The following is a 21,514-nucleotide window of genomic DNA, read 5'->3' as shown; positions in this document are numbered from 1 at the left end:
GGTTTCAATCCCAGAACCCTGGGAACATGACCTGAGCTGGAGGCAGAGGCTTAATCCACTGAACCACCCAGGCACCCCTGTACTAATTAACTTCTGTTTATCCTTCAGAATTTAAGGTTACTTTCTGCCAGCAGCTTTCTCTGGAATCTCCCTAAATGTAGGTTAGGTCGCTATGTTTCACTCTTTTTATTTCACAGAACAGAAATGTACTCAGGGTACCTTATGTAATTAAAATTTCTTAGATGGGGCGCCTGGGTGGCTCAGTGGGTTAAGCCGCTGCCTTCGGCTCAGGTCATGATCTCAGGGTCCTGGGATCGAGTCCCGCATCGGGCTCTCTGCTCAGCAGGGAGCCTGCTTCCTCCTCTCTCTCTCTCTCTCTCTCTCTCTGCCTGCCTCTATGCCTACTTGTGATCTCTCTCTGTCAAATAAATAAATAAAATCTTCAAAAAAAAAATTTCTTAGATGGATACAAAAGTAGTCTGCTCAGGTTCTCTGCTCTTGTCTTTCTCTCATCTTGCCATACATCATTTCTGGTTTCACCCTTTTGCCTTTCATATTTTCTGTTGGTTTTATCCTGGGGCTTATCTCCTCTGCTGATTCAGTTATACTACAGTGTGGGTCCCTTCAAATTGGTGGACCTTTGATTCTACCATTAATTTAACTGACTCGCTCTTAGCTGCAGATCTCTGCTTCTCTTTGTGACTTTTCCTTTCTCTTTCAGCTACTAGCTGACAGGCCAGTTCTAGAATAATAATTTGAACAGTTAGCTTGTTATTCACCATGACGTTGTTGGGCAGAGCTTTTTGCACTAGGCCATACCACCTAACCCGTGGATTGGCTGCCCTTTGATTAGGTGCTCAGCACTTGTCTAATCAGTAGCCAGCTTTCTTTCAAAAACATGGGGCGGGGGCAGTAAAAAAAAAAGTATCTCTTAGCTGGGGTTTACAAATGGGTTATTTGGCCTTAGAACTAGGCTTGGCCGAGGTGGGCAGGCAGTGATTGACATGTCTCACAACCTTCTCTGTGTCGTCAGAGCCCCATCTGTATGAGATTTGTCATCAGAGAACTCATACCATTTTGTATTTGGCCTTTATATGTTGGTCACTTACACCAAACTGACTTCTCTTGAGGATACAGAGTAGGTTTTATTTTAATGTCTTCAGCTCCTAGCACTATACTTGGCTTTCAGTTCAAATTGAGCTTTCAGTTAGTACTTGTTGAATAAAAGCATAGATTAATCCTTTGTCTCAGGTGAGGGTTTTTGTTTTTTTGATTGTCCTCTCCCCAGGTGATTCCTGTCTCTCTGTCTTCCAAATACCTGGAAAGGCTGAAGAACAACGTGATGGTAATTGAAGCATGGAACAAATTGCGGAGCCCTGGACAGGACAAGTTGCTTGGGCTGGTGAAACTCCCCCTCCATCAGTTTTACATGTCATTCAAGTAAATAGGATCTTTTGGAGTGTTCTTTACTTTTCATCTTTAGCTTTGTATGGACTGAAGAGGAATTCTTTTGGTTTGCAAAAATAACTAGCGCGATAAAACCTTAGAGGACTTTTCTCAATTTTACCACAATTGCTTCACTTTCTCCTGTGTTAAAACAGTTCTACAATACTGCTTACCATGTTTCAGGCCCTGTGCTAAGAACCTCACAAATATCAAGTCCTTTAATCCTATTAGAGTTTTCTAAGGCAGGTAATTTTTATTTCTCGTTTTACAGATGAGTTATCAAAGGCGCAGAGGATTTAAATAACTTGTTATATATATTGTAAGTAGTAGAACCAGGGTTAGAACCCAGCAAGTTCTGCTGCTTCACCAAGAAGCTCTACTGCCAACCCTAATCCTAACCTCACAAAACTAATGGTTTAGTTCTCTCTCACAAAACCTTTAGTACTGTTTATTTCACCTATTTGCAAGATTTCTATACTGAGTGTTGTCTTTTGGACCTTCACATTTGATCACTGTACCTCACTTTTCACTGTGCCGCACCCCAGTGGGGTATTGATTTATCTGAAGGTTATTTCTGTCCTCACTACAGACTGTTCATTTTTTCTTTTGGTTCATGGTACTGATTTTTAGTTATTTTAGTGTTGACTTCTTTTGTAACAGCCTTCTTACGGTTCTGTGTTTTAAATGCTGTTTTACATTTTACGGAGAGCCCTTTTGTGGGCGCAGTTGACGAGAGCCTTTCTGTAACCCTGGGAAACTATTGTCATTATCCCCTTTTTACAAATTAGGAAATTTATCCTTTGACTTGCAGAAGTCAGCCTCTTTGGCTTTTCATCATCTATAAAATGAGGGTAATGATAGACACCACTGTCTTCCTTATGGCACAATTGTGACAGTCCAGTGAGAAAATAAGTGGGTAAGCCTTCTGTGAACAGTGAAATACTTAAAATAGTAACAGTAGAAAGCATGGTCAGGCTAAGGAGTTCTGCTGGAATCATGCCATCTGTCAACTGTAGGCTTTTTCCACTTTTTTAGTTATGATTAATGTGGTCTCATACTTCCCTTCCCTTCTCACTTCATTAGACCCCATTCTTTGCTGAAAGAGCATAAAACATTAGCTACTCAGTTACTGAGTACTTTTACCTACTAAGTATTATAGTTGGTATTTTAGGTTTGTTATCTCATCTAATCCTAATAACTGCCCTTTGATGGAAGTTTTATTACCTACATTTTACAGAAGAGGAAACAGAGTTAGAAAGGTTAAATTGATTACTGAGAGTCATTCAGCAAGTAACAGAGCTAAGACTCAGCATGGTATAATGAAGAGTATTTGGACTTTTTCTCATCTATTAATGGTGGATAATACCAACTTTTGCAGTGGTAGGATTATAGATGGCAAATATTAATGATAATAGTATCTACATCGTATCTGCCAGATTCCAAAGTCCATTTCATGTTGACCACTCTTCCTCCCTGTAAAGTAATGCAATTCAGCAAGCCTGTACTGAGATAGTGCACAAGCCCAGATGCTGGGTTTGGGGTCATGATGATAACAGACATAAATCAGACATTCTCTGCTTTCAAATTGCTACATTTGGAAGTTAACTGCCTGATCATTTTTCTTTGATGAGCTATGGTAAAGTTGTGTTTTTCAAACCAGTATTTTCTAGTTTGTAGACCCATTTTTAACAAACTGAGAAAATAAGCCAAGTAGGAAATGCAGTAGCAGCTCTGTGACATAATTGATGATTGTTATTTTTTCATTTGCAATATTCTCTCCCTCTAGAGATCCCAAAATTTCTCGCCTGCTGCTTGATGCTCAGTACCCAGTTGTTGCTGTTGACAGCTACATGCCTGTGATTGATGTGTTCTCAGGCCACCAAAACGGGAGTCTTCGTGTCTTTTTAGCCATGGGTTCTTCAGATCAGATAATGGCACTGCAGAGATTAAAGAATGAAGAAGGAACACTTCCTCCCTTCAGTCCTAGGCCAGCCCATTTTTTGGACCAGCCATCTACAGCATCTGTTAATGTGGTAGTGACTAAACACTTGATTGTTTACAAAAGCCATAATCTCATTTTAAGTGTACAACGTGATGCTTTAATATAGGTAACATTGTGAAAGGATTACCAACCACAGTGAAGCCATTTAAAATTATCAGTCACTTCATCTATTTACCTTTTTATGTGTGTAGTTGAGAGCACTTAAGATCTATTTGCAAATTTTAAATTTCATAATCTCATTTTATTTTGTGTGTTTTAATGAAACCATTGTCCCAGATCCTTATTTCAGTAGAGAAAAGGAACATATTTGCACTCCAATGCATGCTGTAGATCCAAGCAATTATTTTTGTGTTTTAAATATATATCTGTCCTTCTGAGATTTTGAATTTATAAAAAAAACTCTAATTGTCAACCACATCCTAATCGTCTAATTTACTAAATTAATTAATTGTCTTTTAGAAAGTTGGGGTGAACCTAAGACTGCATTTTAAAAGGTCTTAATTAAAAAGAAGATAATCCGGGGGTGGGGAATAGGGGTGGGAGGTTGACAATGATCCCAAATGTAGGCCCACAAAATCTTACTCTGTTTCTTAACCAAATCCACACTGGGAAGTTATAGTGAAGTTCCTTGCTTTTCTACCAGTAAATTTTTAAAAGTAATTTGTACAGTGCTGTACAATTGAGAAAACACATTGATATACTTTTGCATGTTTATTTCCCTAATACTACATGAGGGGAACCATTGTCACTCACTTTTTAGGTGATGAAACAGAGTCAAAAGAAGTTATTTGTCTAGGGTCTCATGGCTAAGAATGGAAGAATCAGAGTTCAGACACGGGTTTTTTGTTTTTTTTTTAAATTATTATTAAGAGAGAGATTGAGCATATACGTGATGGGGGGAAGAGCAACGAAGGAGGGGAAGAATCTTAAGCAGACTTCCCGCTGTGGCGCCCTATGTGGGGCTTGATCTTACAACCCTGAGATCATGACCTGAGCCGAAGGCAGAGGCTTAACCCACTGAGCCACCCAGGCGACCCTAGACTCAAAGTTTATTAAATTCCATACCAAAAATTAAAGAATGTTACTATGAGCATAAAAGAGCTATTTTAAAGATTAGATATCTATAAATACAGTTGTTTTTCTTCCTACATTCATGTCACTCATCCATTTCAGCATCTGCAGAACTGAATTAATAAATTACTGTAATACTGTATGGCCAAATTAAGCAGCTGCTGAGATTATGAGAGGGTTTTTTTTTGTTTTTTTGGTTTTTTATAAAAGATTTTATTTATTTGTCAGAGGGAGAGTGAGCAAGCACAGACAGACAGAATGGCAGGCAGAGGCAGAGGGAGAAGCAGGCTTCCTGCTGAGCAAAGAGCCCGATGTGGGACTCAATCCCAGGATGCTGGGATCATGACCTGAGCCGAAGGCAGCTGCTTAACCAACTGAGCCACCCAGGCGTCCCCATGAGAGGTTTTTTTAACCCATATTTTTCTTCTCTGGGGAATCAAATTGAAAGTTCTGTTTCCCTATGTAAGGTTTTGGAGCAGGTATTGCTGATATGTTTTTAGAATACAAAGCAAAGACTTTATGCAAATTCTATTCCAAATTCATGGGATTATTAGTTAGAATATTAAGTACATACAGATCATACAGTTTGACCCCTGTCTAAATCCTGAAGTCCCTCTCTATAAATATTCCCAATTACCAGTTGTGTCTGTTGAAGCTGTTTAGAGTAGAAGTAAAGAGCCTGGCTGTAGAGTCAGGCTACCTGAATTCAAACCCTGGTTCTGCTGTTGTTAGCTCTGCTTGTTAAATTAGCTACTGCAGGTGAAGGGCTTAGTATAGTGCCTGGCTACAGTAAATAATAAAAACCTTAAATTATTACCAGTACTTCAGTAATGATATGTTCACAACCTCCCCTAATAGTCCTTACCATTAATGAATAGTCTCAGTGTTATTCTCAACCTAATTAAAAATAGTAAATAAATTGGGGGTTCTGACTAGCTCAGTCAGTGGTGTGCGCAACTTTTGATCTCAGGGTTGTAAGTTTGAGCCTTACATTGGGTGTAGAGCCTACTTAAAGAAAATTAGTGTGTTAATACATATTTGCTTCATGTATATATTTTTTATCCTATTAGGGTTTTTTTTTTTTAAGATTTTATTTATTTATTTGACAGACAGAGATCACAAGTAGGCAGAGAGGCAGGCGTGGCGGGGGGGGGCAGACTCCCCGCCAAGCAGAGAGCCCAATGTGGGGCCTGCCTGATTACAGGACCCTGAGATCATGACCTGAGCCAAAGGCAGAGGCTTTTACCCACTAAGCCACCCAGGTACCCCAGGATATTCTTAATGTATTCTGTTCTTAGGGTACTAATAATCAGGAGCCAGTGTTGAATTTTATTAAATACCTTTTTAGCATTTATTGAGACAGTCATGTTTTTTCCTTTGTTCCATTAATGCAGTGAACTACATTTTTGAATTTTTTAATATTGACCTGGTCTCATAGTCTAGAGTAAATCTTTCTTGATCTGATTACAGTGAGCAGTTGTGAGATTTATACACAGTGAAAATTAAGTATCTGTTTTAGTATCAGCTAATTACACCTATTCATCTAGACTCAGGTTTCATAGAGAAAAAGGAATATTCTAAAAAAGTTTTTCTTTAAAGCTTACAACAGTATCTCTGTTTCATTTAATAGATGGAGGACCAAAGAAGTGGATTGATGGAGCATCACTTTGAGCTCCATGTAGAGAAAGTTAAAGGGTTAGCCCCTCTTCAGGCAACTGTCTGGGGAGAAGCAGATTGTTATGTCCAATACTACTTTCCAGTTCAAGACTCCCAATCCAGTGTGCTAAAAGGATCTGAGTTCCCTGAAAACGGTAGGTTTGGGAGGTTAGAGTTTCTCATTCTTGTATGGTTCTTTCCTTGGCTATACTTAGAATTTTGTTTTTTCCTGAGTGAATTCTGTGTTCCTGAATGTTTCTAGTCTTAACCTGGGTAGTACAGGAGATGGGCTAAGTTTTTTTTTTCTTATGTTATTTATTATAACTTTTTATTTTGATATGATTTCAAATTTACAGAAAATTTAACAAAAATGGTACAAAGAACTTCTATATACCCTTCTCCTAGATCCACAAATTACTTATATTTTGCCCCATCTTATTTCATTTACATGCCTACTCACTCTTAACCTGTACACATACAATTGATTCTCATTACTCACAATAGTTATATTCTGCATAACATAGCAATATCAGGGGTACTGAATTTAAAAATACCGAACCACTGCTCTTAGGGGAAATATGTACATATATATCGCACATAGATCATAATTATAAGTCCTAAAATAACTTATTCTAGTAGATTTTACTTTATTTTTTGAAAGCGAGAAAAGGTTCAGAAATGTTAAGTGACTGAAGCTGCCCAAGTGATAATAACAAGGTTCACATTCAGACCCCATTCAGCTGGCCCCAGAGCCAGATATTCTCGCACTACACCACACCAGCCTCTGCCGTCTCCATCATCTGATCATCCCTGAGACCTGAAACAAGAAGTCAGAGTGTCACTTTGTTCAAGCTCAGCTGGGAATGATCAAGTCAGGTGACTCACATGTTTTGCCATTCCCAGCACATCCACAAATAACTGCAAAAGCGATGCCAGTATTGATTTGGGGGGTTGAAATAAGGGACTTGGATCCAGAATATATTTTTAAAAAAAACCTTACAAATAATAATAAAAAACAATCTGACTAAAAAGTATTCAGAAGATCTGAATAGACATTTCTCCTAAGATGTACAAGGGCCAATAAGCACATGAAAAGATACTCAGCATCATTTGCCATTTGACAATGAAAACCAAAAGCAACACAAGATACCACTTCTTTTCACCAAGATGGCAATAATTTAAAAACCAAAAAACTAAAACAAAGAATAGGCTAACAGGTATTGACAAGAAAGTGTAGGAATTGCAACCCTTAGATATTGTCCAGCAACAAAACGATCTCTTTCTTCTGTATTATCATGGAACCTTTGGGTACCATAGCTACTAGGGAAATGGACCTTGGTAGAAGTAACATAGAAGATAAAGGTTTTGGTTCCAGGTCCATGACCTACTACCTCTAAGGCCTTTGGATTCACTATGGAACCTCAATATGTCCATATTCTGTCTGTTAAGTAGAAGTAATAGTTGTTTTGTTTTCCTCACATAGTGAGGATAAAATGGAATAATACTGGATATTAACATATTGTCTTACTACATGTAAAACACTAAATGTTATGTTGGATTATTCTGAATTGCTTTTCTTTTCCAAAGGAATCTCTTTGAAGCCTTTCAGATCTGCAACCACACTCTGTGTTCCAGATCCCATCTTTAATAGTGAACACCATCACTCTCTCCTTTTGCCAAGTGAAGTTCCAGTGCAAAGGCTTCTACTGAGTGCCTTCTCTGCACAGGGGCTTGTTCCTGGTGGTGGAGTCCAGTTTGAAATCTGGTGCAGGTATAACGTGAAACCAGTTTTTGTATCTAGAAAGGAAGTACGCAGTCATAGATCATGCTTCCCTTCACAGCTTAGGCTGAAATGTAAGGAAACTAAGCAATCCCTTCTACCCTACTTTATATCATCTGACTTGTTAGTGAGTGACTCTTCTCCAGATTTTACTGAAATCTGAATTATTAGGCTCTTGGGAGCAGTTATATCTCATGCTTTTAACCATGTGTAACATTTGGAAGTGAAGTTCTATCAGTTTTACCTCCTATTGCTCTTAAGTATTCGGTCACCCATTTTCTGTTTACTTCCCTTTTTGGTTCAGTCCCTCATCCTATCATGCCTAAATTGCTAATGGCCTCCTAACTGGTCTCCCCACTTCTAAACTTATTTCTTATAATCCTTTCTTCCCACCACCCAAAGAGTAGCCTTCGTAAAATATAAATCCACTCGTGTCACAGACTTGACCTGAATGTAGATGCTCACCCTCCTTTGCATCCCTACTCCCAAGAAACCAACAAAAATGACAAAGGGTATGTAGATATAAAAGAAGACAGAGCATCCGGGGTAGAAGTAAGGAAGAGTTCGATTCATTTGCCAGAAACTTTTCCCAAAAACAGGTGAAATTAGGTTTGATTTAAAACAGACATAAGGAGGGGCGCCTAGGTGGCTCAGTGGGTTAAAGCCTCTGCCTTCGGCTCAGGTCATGATTCCAGGGTTCTGGGATCGAGCCCCACATCAGGCTCTTTGCTCAGTGGAGAGCCTGCTTCCTGCTCTCTCTCTCTGCCTGCCTCTCCGCCTACTTGTGATTTCTGTCTGTCAAATAAATAAATAAAATCTTAAAAAAAATAAAATTAAATTAAAAAATATAAAACATATAAGGATGAAATATTTTGACAAGAGAAGGAAATAGAGTAGGTACTAAGAGATCCTTTAAATTTGAGGGACTTAAGCCTCAAGCCACAGAAGAAAATTGCGGCTGCTCCACTTAGAACCACTTTTGCTGCTACAGGATGAATGCTCTCAAAAGTGACTACTCCCAGAAGTCCAAGTCAGATGCAGATAACCAAACAAAGTTTGTAGTTTCTGTAGAACAGAAAGTTGCTCTGTTGTTTGTATAATTTATGGAGTTCCTTCTCCACATGACAGGCAATAAATCCAGCCAGACATGACCACAACTGTATGCTACCAATACAGAGCAGCCAGGCTCCAAAGATAACTTGATACCAAAAACTGATCCCTTGAGCAAATTGAATCATTTATCCATGTAATTCTTCCTACTGACAGCTTATGCTTTTGCGGCTTACAGATACTATTATCCTAACGTGAGAGACCAGGTGGTTGCCAAAGGAACCTTGCCATTATCAAGGATCTGTGCCATGGTAACCATGCAGCACCGTGAGGATGTGGGAATACAGACCTTTAATCTCCCTTTAACCCCCAGGCTTGAGAACAGGAAAGAATTGAGGAACCAGTCATCAGGTAATTGAAGACTGCTTTGTCTCTCCCTTTCGAAATCAGTACACGTAAATATCCCTTTTCTCAGTAAACAGTGACTCTTCATATTTTGAGAGACTTACCCTTTTAAGAATCTCATGAAAACTATGATCTAGCAGAGTTGCGCGGCGGAAGCGTGCTGGGCCCATGAAAACTATGATCTACCTTAGAAAAATGAACATATGAGTTTATTGCATGTAAATTTTGTCTAATTTTATAAAATTCATATTTCCATGGACTGTCTGCATAAATGTTGCTTGTCTCATTTCACCTTTAACTTCAGCAAGCATTTAAGAAGCCTCACAGCATAAATCCTATGTGTTATGTAGGTGTACTCAGAGAATTATTATTCCAGGGTAACATAAGCAGATACAGGATTGGTGAGATACAGTTAGCATGACCAGGGAAATCACTGTAAGGGAGGAAGAGGTTAGGATTTAAAGTTGAAAGGGATTCATTAGAATTTGGAGTTTTGAATTATATCCTAATTGTTTCGGTAAGCTGACCTTCCCTCCAGGTACGTCATCAGATAACTAGAACTGGCCTCCTAAATCAAGTTAATGTGCTTACTTGCTGGAGAGTATCTGCCAAAGCAAAAGGGGTTTTTTGCCACGATAAAGATTGAGGTGTTCCTCCTGTCACTGATCAGCTTGTTCTGTTGTTTCTTAACACTTTCTCTGAAATGTGATAATAGGAAGGTAGAATTTTTATAAAAGGATGGCATATAAAGGGTGTTTCAGGTGGTGGTTAGTAGAAGGGTATTAAAAGTGTAAGTGTGAAAACCTTTTAAAAGTTTAAAAAAGGGGGGCGCCTGGGTGGCTCAGTGGGTTAAAAGCCTCTGCCTTTGGCTCGAGTCATGGTGCCAGGGTCATGGGATAAAGCCCTGCATCAGGCTCTCTGCTCAGCAGGAAACCTGCTTCCCCCCCCTCTCTCTGCCTGCCTCTCTGCCTACTTGTGATCTCTGTCAAATAAATAAATAAAATCTTTAAAAAAAATAAAAGTTTAAAAAAGAAGGGCGCCTGGGTGGCTTAGGCATTAAGCATCTGCCTTCGGCTCAGGTCATGATCCCGGGGTCCTGGGATCGAGCCCCGCACCAGCTCCCTGCTCAGTGGGGAGTTTGTTTTTCCCTCTCCCTCACCATTTTCCCCACCCTGCTCATTCTCTCTCTGTCTCTCTCAAATGAATAAATTTTAAAAATCTTTAAAAAAAAATAATTGGAAGTTTTAAAAAATCTGAAATTGAGTTCTGCCTCTGACATAGTTTCTTGGATACAGAGTAAAAATAGTAAATTTTCTTCTGCTTTTATTAGTCCTGGCATACAATTGTTGGGTCCCCAATGTTGGGTCCCCCAATAATGGATTCGTGATTAAAGGAGCAAGACTGATACAAAGCGAAGGTCAAGCAAAGCTTTATTTTGTGCCAAGTATCAAGAATCAAACTGACGGTCAAACAGACGGGTTGGGGCCGCCCCTTACAGAGAGGGCGACCCCTCTCTGTTTCACAGACTAGCTTTTATAGAGCAAAGGCCGTGTGGTTGGGCCTGGCCACGCACAGGTAGCCAATGAAATTGTAACACATAGAGAAAGCTGCACAGTCATGCTAGGTGACCAATTGAATTACAATTACCCTAGTAGACATTTGAACCAGCCTATCACCTTGGTCAGAATTGGCGCCCAAAAGGTGCCCAAAGAGCGGGGCCCCTACTCCTTGGTAACTAAGGAGACAGTATGCCCCACCACCACCACTGATCGGATGTCGCCACCTGGCCTGACCCACCCTTGTATTTGGGCTTTGTTACCTGGGACTGGTTTCCAGGACTTGTTTTTAAGTAAGTTCCCCTGGGGTGGGGGGGGCTGGTAGGCAGAGTCAATTTAAGTTTTACAACAAAATGGCAGTTCAACTGGTGTGGGGCCGCTCTGGCTGAATAGGCCCTTACACAATAATATAAAGTAATTCTGGCCATGGACATTTTGTCTCACTGCTAATGCCCCTTATTGTTCATTAGGGTGTTTATCCTCTTCTTTCTGACCAGGGCTTGGGGTTTGGTAGAACAGAGACTCTTCCAACTAACCTTTTTATCTTTTTTCCTTTTGTCCTCATAAGGTTTACTGGATGTGGGACTAAGGTACAGGCGTACTCCCAGGACAGCAGAGGGAGTTCTTGCTGCCCGAGCTGTCTCTATCTCAGTCCAGGTTATCAGAGCCTGTGGCCTGCAAGCAGCAGCCAAGTAAGTCCACCTTGGAAGAACAGTCCTCGTCTTTTTCTCCTGTAGTATATGAGACTCAGATATGCAGAACTTCCCTTGTATACAAATTCCAGTTTATTAAGCACAGCTTTATTTTTCTTTTTCTCTTAAGAAAGCGTGTAAGAGTATACATGAGTAAACCACTTATAAACTTTATTATTTCAACTGTTATTAGCAACTTTGTACCTTAATCTTCTCCTCTATTCTGCTTACACTCGTTTACACAGGCATACCCTATACCCTCAAACCAAGCCAGGACCATCACCACAGCTCTTCTGTAATCCCATATTCAGTCTGTGATTACCACCTCCCATTTTTCTAGCTTGTTCCCCTTCAGCCTATTCTCAACACAGAAACCAGTGACCCTATGAAAATTTAAGTCAGACCTTGACCACACCTCTGCTTAAAGCCCATCAGTGACTTTTTCATCTCATTCAAAGTAAAAGACAACTAAAAATGGCTATGAGACCCCGCATGACCTGGCTCCTTATTATCTTTATGACTTTATCTTCTGCTCATCTCCACTCTGCTTACTGTACTCCAGTCCCTGGCCTTATTGCTTCTGAACACGCCAAGCTCATTTTCCCCTTAGGGAATCTGTCTTGCTGGTTCTTTTCTGTTGAGCACTGTTGCTATATATGAAGAAAATGGCCCTCTCTCTCTCTCTTTTTTTTTTTTTTTTTAGGATTTTTACTTAAATTTATTTGTCAAAGAGAGAGAGAGCACAAGCAGGGGCAGCTGCAGGCAGGGGCAAAGGGAGAAGCTGGGTCCCCCCTGAGCAAGGAGTCCAGTGCAGGACTTGATCCCAGGACCCCGGGATCATGACCTGAGCTGAAGGCAGATGCTTAACGGAGTAAGCCACCCAGGTGTCACAGCATGGCCCTCTTTTATCTCCTTTAGGTCTTTGTTCATACTTCCCTCTATCTTGAATGTTCTTCCTTTTGTCCACTAAAAACCCGTTTTCTTTTGACTTAGTAGCTTTTTTGCAGCCTTCCCTTATTTCTTCCTACATGTAGACAGACGTGGCACTTTGTCCTTTGTCTTTTGTTTCTTTTGAAGGATTTTATTTATGTATTTATTTATTTATTTGAGAGAGAGCACAAGTAGTGGGAGTAGCAGAGGGAGAGAGAGAAGCAGGCTCCTTGCTGAGCAGGGAGTCCAGTATGGGGCTCAATCCCAGGACCCTGGAATCATAACCTGGACCAAATGCAGACAGCCGACCAACTGAGCCACTCAGGTGCCCCTGTCCTGTCTTTTAGCACCTTGGTTATAAGTCCATATTACTCAGTTTCAGGGATTTGTATACATGAGTTTCCCCCACAAGGCTGTAAGTTCCTCTAGTCACTGTCTGAACTCCTCTCTGCCCCCTGCCACCACATAGCATAATTCTAGCACATAACAAGTGCTAGTAAGAAAGAGAACTAAGTCAAGCTTCTACCATAGACTAGTTCACTTTGGACAGAAGTTCAAGAAAAAAGTAGGTAAGTGTTCCCTAATTTTTTCCCTTGTTATAACTTTAGAGTCAGATCATAGATCACTTTAACTTTAGTCCGTAAAAAACGAATTGAGTTACTGCCATGTGAGATCTGACACTGAAGCAGTTGGAAAAATGTTCAGCCTGGTTAATATTTTTCATCATCAAATCTCCAAATGGACTTCCGGTGATTGCTGGAATGACTGTTAAGCAATCATTGCTGGAATATTCATTTTGGTGTACGTGGTACCAGGGCAGTTTTTAAATCATGTCATTTCCTCACATTAAAACTTTTGATGGTTTTCCCATTGTCAGTAGCAGTGGTCTAATTTTAATCATCCATTCCTATTAACAAAAACATTTAGCATACACTCTGAATAACTGTATACTTTTTGTGTATAAATCTTCATATACTTACATATTTCATATATGTTATAAAATGTATTTTTATATAAAAATTATATACTTATATACTTCATGTATAAATACATTATAAAATATACAGTAACATATACAAAACAAAATAACATACACAAACGTATACAAAACTTAAACATGTGAGATAACAAATATAGACCTTTTAATGTTTTTTTCCTATGCCCAAGTAGTTTATCTTATATATAAATTCCCTAGGTTATACACACTCAACTTGGCATTCAGAGCCCTCTTTAATCTCAGTCTTGAAAGAAGAGTGGGAGTTACCAGAATGCCCAAGAGAAAACTATTCTGTTCACAGGGAAGAACATGTGCAATGTATGGAGGCATGAAACTTGTGTCCAGGGAGTACCTGTTCTGTGTAAGACCCAGCAGGGGTCAGAATTTGCAAATTAACCACAATTTAATTGGCAGAGAAGGACTTGGAGCTTAGATACTCAGTAGCTCTCTCCTAGATAAGCTCAGTAGTCCCCGTCTCGGGATCATAAAAAGAGTCAAATCGGGTGGCAGGCAGTTTGTTGTAAACCCTTTTGGTCTGTGTTACTATTTCAAGAAGGAAGGGTAAGAAGCCAGAGCAGTTCTAACACTATATTCTCTTTATAGTTTGGGGCAGTCTTACAGACTATGTATAAACATACACAGACAGAGTATAATGGAAACAGAACTGCACTAGAAATTGGACTCCTTTCCTTCTAGTCCCATCTTCCACTAGCTGTATGTGATCTCGGGCTAGTTTCTTTACTTCTCTGTGTCTAAGTTTTTTCATCCAAAAAATGAAAATTATGAATACCTCTCCTGATTTTATAAGGATCAATATAAGAATTATAATGTGCATATATATACATATTTATATTATATAATATAAATATATACATGTAATATAAATATACATATTTATATAATATAAATATGAAGTCATTTTATAAATTATTACTAGGGACGCTTGGGTGGCTCAGAGGGTTAAAGCCTCTGCTTTCGGCTCGGGTCATGGTCCCGGGGTCCTGGGATCGAGCCCCGCATCGGGCTCTCTGCTCAGTGGGGAGCCTGCTTCTCCTTCTCTCTGCCTGCTGCTCTGCCTATTTGTGATCTATCTCTCTGTCAAATAAATAAATAAAGTATTTTAAAAAAATAAAAATTAAAAAAAAATTTTGAAAATAAATAAATAAATTATTACTATACAAGTGATTAGTTCCGTTTGTATAGATAATTAACATTACTCTTCTTAGCCAGCAAAATATAGTAAAATCAGAAATAAGTTTTACTTTGCATCTTATTGAAGATAGGAATTCTTGGTATCCAGATAGCAGGTCCTCTGAAGTCAGCCTTCTCTTACCAAGAGACACCAGCCCTCAGGGCACCTGGGTGGCTCAGTCAGTTAAGCATCTGACTTAATTTCAGCTCAGGTCATGATCTAAGGGTCTTGAGATCAAGCTCTGCATCTGGCTCCCTGCTCAGCGTGAGTTTGCTTGAGATTCTTTCCCCCTCCCCCATCCCCTGCCTGAACACACTCTCCATCTCTCTCAAATAAATAAATAAATAAATCTTTTAAAAAGAGAGAGACACCAACCCTCATCTTAAGTGCCAGAGGTCTTCCTGAAATTACATTTTCGATGTCTGTGTAAACAGATCCCTTCTTTCTTATTCATGAGAGTCTTTTAACTAACCTCATCTTTACCTGAGAATGAGTAGAAAATTCGTGAACATACATGGGTTCACTGATTTGCTGGTGAAGTACTAGCAAAAAGATAATTGGATCAAAGGAAGAGAAATCACAGTCTAGATATAGTCATTTATTTGACAGCAGAGGCCCTGCAATACTTACTAAGTTCCACAAGAGTAAGAAATTATAGTTATTTCACTACTATATGTATCTAGCTCTGAGCCCAGTGCATGACACACAGAGCTGATGCTTGGGAAATAATTACTGAATGAATAAATTCAGACCGGCTTTGGGCCCAAACTTTATTTGCTATCACTGCCATCTCCTATATTAAGAGTCCTTTCATGACCCATAGGCAGGTACTCTGCTTTGTATATATTATATAATTTTTATGACACTACTTGAACATTTTATCCTTGTTTTTTTAGCCACTACTAACATTTGACTTATTTCCCTCATTTTTCCTATTCACAATATACATTTCCGAGTATGCTATTTTATAGACATATACCAGTCTAGTTTAATGATCATTTTAGGTTAATTTCATTAGAAATGAAAATGCAGTACATATATAACTATGCATAAACCTTTAGTATTTGTTGTATCCTTATGCTATCCTCATTTTAGTAGAGAAGACAATGAAACTTGGAAGAGTTTGAATAACTTGTTCAAGGTCACACATCTAATTAAATGATAGAGCCAAGATTAAAACCCAGATCTATGTAACTCCAGATTACTATCCTCTAAAAATGCATATCAAGAACAATAAAGAAGGAACCCCTCTGAATGCTTTGTGGTTATCAGGAAATGCTTCAAAAAGAGGTGACCTCTTTGGGATTCCTGGTTGGCTTTGTTGGTAGAACATGAGACTCTTGATCACAGGATCATGAGTTCAAGTCCCACATTGGGCGTGGAGCTTACCTTAAAAAAAAAATGTATAAAAAGAGGTGACCTTTGCCTCAATGTCAGTTTTGTAACCTTGGGGAAGTTGGGATGAGGGAGTTTGTCTCATACTATACCCACACATGAAAGACTTGACGACTTTTTACGAGTATCAGCTAAAGGCGGATAGGTTCTGTCTGTGTGTTGTGGTACATCTCTACTGAGAAAAACAGCTCCAGAGACATCTGGAAACTGATGTGACGCTTGTAGCTGGGCTTGGCGTTTTCATGCTGAGCATAAGCAATGTCACAGAACAGCAACATCAGATAAGACTGCTTTGCAACCACAATGAAGACAGAAAAAAAGTTACTCTGTAATCTTGCCTAGATACAAACCAAAACAAGGTCATTATGAGTCACAAAATACCTAACATCCCCCCATCTTGGCCAAAATGAGTTATTGCTGCTGTTTTACCAATTACAGCCTTAGCCTTATTCTAGTCTTCCTTCCTTCCTAGGTAAGATTCATTAGAATAGCAATACAGAGCAAAGCCCCACTTCCTTGAACAACCTCCAAATCCGCAAATGAGTTGAGTGTTCTAGAAGTCCTTTTTGATAGCTTTTTACTAAAATTCCCCATAATTTCCCTTGGTATATATTCTTTCTCATCGTAATGAACAATAGAACCAGCTTGTTCAACTACCATGGCTCCCTGGTAGTCTTTGGCTGAAGGTCATTGACAGTACAAAGGAGTGTTCTTGGAGTATCACTCTGGTAAACATGTGAATGTTGTCTTCCCCCATCCCATACACATACACTATGATCTAAATGATGACTAAGAAAGCACGTTATGGCTCTGCCCAAAGCCTAGATAGGAAATACATGATCAGTTAGTGTTCCTGGTAGCCTCATGAAAATGGTGCAGATGTTTTCTAGGCAATCTGCTGACTTTTGATACTACCATCTCATTCCCATCCTTATTCCTTTACAGAGCTCTGGCCGAGCAGGAACCCGCTCTACAGTTCAGTGCCACAGTCGGGGTCAATGCCTTTGTCACCACACATCTCTCCTTCCTGCCCAAGGGAGAACAGCGCCGAACCCGCCCCATAGCCTGTTCCTTCTGCCCTGAGTTTTCCCATCACATTGAGTTTCCATGCAACTTGGTGACTCAGCACTGCAGTGGAGAGGCCTGTTTCCTGGCAGAACTGTTGGAATTTGCAGAGGTCACTTTTGCTGTTTATCATGAAGATACCAAGTCAGGTGAGCACCAAATGACTAACCACAATCAGAATTAAAAGGGGCTCTGTTTTGAATATTATAGCTCTTCCTAGAAAATACATGCTGAAATATTTAGCCTTTGGTCAGTAAAGCACTAAATAATTTCTCTTTTTTGTTTGATTTGATAGCCAGTGATATAACCAGTATTCAGTCATTCAGAGATTATCTGCTTGGAGTAGTAAAGATTCCAACAAAAGAGCTGCTGGTCAAGAGATCTGGTAAGGGTGCTGGATAATCACTTTCTAATTCTGCTCCTTCTCATTTCCTTCCTACAAGAGATCATCTTGCATGGCTCCCTGTAAGATATGCAGAAGAAAACATGACCCCTAAAAAATGCTTTGAATTCTTGCAGGTACCTTAGAAGTTTACTGAAAAGTATTTTAAGTTCTCTGCTAATCGTTTCGAAAGTCTTCTAACAAAATAAAGTAACTCAAAGCTTTGTTTGTATTGTCGTCTTACTCCAGGAAAGATGATGGTGATGGTGATACTACAAATAGTAAATATGGTGATACCCATTGTGTTATATAACATTCTGTGAACTATTTCCTCAGATACTGTGTGAGCCTCATTATAACCCTGCTTGGTGGGAATACAGGGTCTTACTATTTTTATTTTACAGATGAGGAAACTTAGGCTCACAGAATTTAAGTGATTTGCCAAAACCACACAACTAGTGAGTGGTGGTACAGGAAATCAAGTCCAGGTTCACCTATTCTTTTTCACTGTATCTTCTTCTTCTCACTGTAGAAGGAATAAAGAATGAGGTAACAACCTAAAAAGGGACAGCCACCAAGGCAGTCTGGAAATAATGGACCTGTCCTACTTAACTGCTAGCTCAGTGACCTTGACCCTTCTGAGCCTCAGTTTTCTTATCTCATGAATGGAGACAGTTAATCCTGACAGATCTGATGGAGCTGATGAAATCAGATATATAAAGTACCCAACACATTGCAGGCACTCGGTAAATGTCAGCTTTCCTTTTCTTGCCCATCATCCTCCCTAGGACTGTGTATTCTAATATCTAGAATCCTATCACACATCTCCTAAATTTAATTGTGAATTAAAATTTGAGCAGTACTGTCTAACGGGTACTCTGTGTGCCTACCAGAGAAAAGTCTGTACAACTTAGTATAGAGGGTTTCTTACTTATGTCACTTATTTGTTCAAGGTGGTAGCTATAATTATCCAGGCAGGTCTCGGAGCTTCCATTTTCTCATCTGTAAAATAGGGATTATTATCCCAGTTATCAGGAGAAGTAATATATATGTGAGTTATTATATATGAAGCCCTAAGAGGATGTCTGACACACAGTGGATACTCAGTAAAGAGTAGCTTTTATTATTTTGAAATCTAGTGCCTGGTCCTAAGTGGCAGTTCCTTCAGTGGGAGACTTAGGACTAGACCCTAGATCTCCTGACCCATGCCTTTTCCCCAGTATTTATAGCACTTTTATAACATTTCACTTTTTTCCCCCTAAGTGATATGTATGTGTTTTAATGGGTTCAAGGGGAATGATTTAGGATGTAGGCAAGTTTCGTTTTAATTCCTCTCAGTGTATTCCTCCTCTTCTCCATCCCTCATGTAGACACAGTTCTGAATTATACATTCTTAAATTCAGGAAGGCCTGTAGAAGCCTAATTTCCTCATTTTGCTGATGAAAAAACTGAGGGTTGGAGAAATGAATTGGTACATGGATCATATGAGGCAAGTTGGTTGTTTTGTTTTGTTTTTTTTAACATACAGTGTTATATTAGTTTCAGGTGTATAATGTAGTGATTCGGCCACTTAGTACATCACCCCATGCTCATCACAAGTGCACTCCTTAGTCCCCATCACCTAATTCACCCATCTCTCCACTGGTCTCCCCTCTGGAAACCATCAGTTTGTTCTCTCTAATTAAAAATCTGTTTCTTGATTTGTCTTCTCTCTCTTTATTTCCCCTTTACTCATTTAGTTTTTTAAATTCCACATATGAGTGGTATCATATGGTATTTGTCTTTCTCTGTCTTTGTTTAGCAGTATACTTTCTAGCTCCATCCCTGTCACTGCAGATGGGAAGATTTTATTCTTTTTATGGCTGAATAATATTCCATTGTGTATATATACCACATTTTTTTTAAGTTTTTACTTTAGTTAAACTAAACTAAACTAATACAGTATTAGTTTCTGGTATACTATGTAGTAATTGTAGTAATTCAACAATTCCATACATTATCCTCTGTTCATCATGACAAGTGCACTCCTTAATCCCCACCACCTATTTAACCCATCCACCCAACACTCCTTCCCCTCTAGTAACCATCGCTTTGTTCTGTGTAGTTAAGAGTCTCTTTCTTAGTTTGTCTCTCTTGCTCACTCTCTTTTTCCCCCTTTGCTCATTTGTTTTGTTTCTTAAATTCCACACAGGAATGAAATTCTTTGATATTTGCCTTTCTCTGATTTATTTCACTTAACCTTATACTTTCTAGGTCTGTCCATGTCATTGCAAATGGCAAGATTTCATTCTTTTTTGTAGCTGAATTATATTCCTCTGTGTGTGTGTATCTGACATCTTTATCCATTCGTTGATAATGTACACAGCGTGGGCTGCTTCTGTATCTTGTCTATTGTAAATAGTGCTACTGTAAACAGAGGTGTGGGTATCCCTTTGAATTAGTGATTTTGTATTCTTTGGGTAAGTAGCCAGTAATGCGATTCCTCAATCGTAGGGTAGTTCTTTTTAAACTTTTGAGGAACCTGCATATTGTTTTCCACAATGGCTGCACCAGTTTATATTCCCACCAACAGTGTAAGAGGGTTCCCCTTTCTCCACATCCTCGCTAACACCTGTTGTTACATGTGTTGTTGACTAGCCATTCTGACAGGTGTGAGGTGATACTTCATTGTAGTTTTGATTTGTGTTCTCTGATGATAAGTGATGATGAGCATCTTTTTATGTCTGGGTTGGCCATCTGCATGTCTTCTTTGGAGAAATGTGTGTTCATGTCTTCTGTCAATTTTTTAATTGGAGTATTTGTTTTTTAGGTATTGTGTTGTATAAGTTCTGTATATGTTTTGAATACTGACCTTTTTTTTTTTTAAGATTTTATTTAGTTATTTGACAGAGATTACAAGTAGGCAGAAAGGCAGGCAGAGAGAGAGGAAGGGAATCAGAGGAAGCCCTGATGATGCAGGGCTCGATCCCAGGACCCCGGGATCATGACCTGAGCCAAAGGCAGAGGCTTTAACCCTCTGAGCCACCCAGGTGCCCCTTGAATACTGATCCTTTATCAGATATGTCATTTTGCAGATGTCTTCTTCCATTTAGTAGGTTGCCTTTTAGTTTTGTTGTTTCTTTCACTGTTTTGAAGCTTTTTATTTTGATATAGTTCCAGTAGTTATTTTTGCTTTTATTTCCCTTGCTTCAGTGGATATACCTAGAAAAAAGTTGCTATAACTGATGTGAAAGAAGTTACTGCCTGTGTTCTCTTCTAGGATTTTTATGGTTTCAGGTCTCATACTTAGGTCTTTAGTCCATTTTGAATTTATTGTTGTATATGGTTTAAGAAAGTGTGGTCTAGTTTCATTCTTTTGCGTGTTACTGTCCAGTTTTGCCAACACCATTTGCTGAGTGGTGTCTTTTTCCCATTGGATATTATTTCCTGTTTTTTCAAAGATTAATTGATGTTATAATTGTGAGTTTATATCTGGGTTTTCTATTTTGTTCTATTGACCTATGTGACTGGTTTTTGTTTTTTTTTTTTAAGATTTTATATATTTATTTGGCAGACAGAGATCACAAGTAGGCAGAGAGGCAGGCAGAGAGAGAGGAGGAAGCAGGATCCCCGCTGAGCAGAGAGCCCGATGTGGGGCTCGATCCCAGGACCCTGGGATCATGACCTGAGCCGAAGGCAGAGGCTTTAACCCACTGAACCACCCAGGCGCCCAATGTGACTATTTTTGTGCCAGTACCATACTGTTTTGATTACTACAGCTTTGTAGTATAACTTGAGGTCCAGAATTATGCCTCCAACTTTGCCTTTCTTTTTCAAGATTTCTTTGGCTATTTGGGGTCTTTTTTGGTTCCATACAAATTTTAGGATTGTTTATTCTAGTTCTGTAAAAAGGGCT

The 21,514-nt window shown here is 39.2% G+C and overlaps 1 protein-coding gene across 13 annotated transcripts in view; it reads left to right on the top strand.

The window, feature by feature from the left end:
- The window catches only part of C2CD3 (C2 domain containing 3 centriole elongation regulator), a 147,695-nt gene that overhangs the window by 65,773 nt on the left and 60,408 nt on the right, over window positions 1-21,514 (top strand). For 12 of the 13 annotated variants that reach the window (XM_045071359.1, XM_004768069.3, XM_013064300.2 and 9 more), the window contains 8 exons: window positions 1,289-1,440; window positions 3,233-3,479; window positions 6,150-6,330; window positions 7,763-7,946; window positions 9,244-9,416; window positions 11,535-11,658; window positions 17,118-17,386; window positions 17,533-17,622. In XM_045071359.1, coding sequence (XP_044927294.1) covers window positions 1,289-1,440; window positions 3,233-3,479; window positions 6,150-6,330; window positions 7,763-7,946; window positions 9,244-9,416; window positions 11,535-11,658; window positions 17,118-17,386; window positions 17,533-17,622 — 1,420 coding nt within the window. The remainder of the gene's footprint in view (window positions 1-1,288; window positions 1,441-3,232; window positions 3,480-6,149; window positions 6,331-7,762; window positions 7,947-9,243; window positions 9,417-11,534; window positions 11,659-17,117; window positions 17,387-17,532; window positions 17,623-21,514) is intronic. The other variant, XM_013064298.2, reaches the window with a different exon arrangement.

The sequence above is a fragment of the Mustela putorius genome, unplaced genomic scaffold, assembly GCF_011764305.1.
Source record: "Mustela putorius furo isolate JIRA1106 unplaced genomic scaffold, ASM1176430v1.1 tig00003987_pilon_pilon_pilon, whole genome shotgun sequence".
Lineage (NCBI taxonomy): Eukaryota > Metazoa > Chordata > Mammalia > Carnivora > Mustelidae > Mustela > Mustela putorius.
The sequence above is the reverse complement of the archived record's forward strand: the minus strand, read 5'-3'. Positions and strand labels throughout refer to the sequence as shown.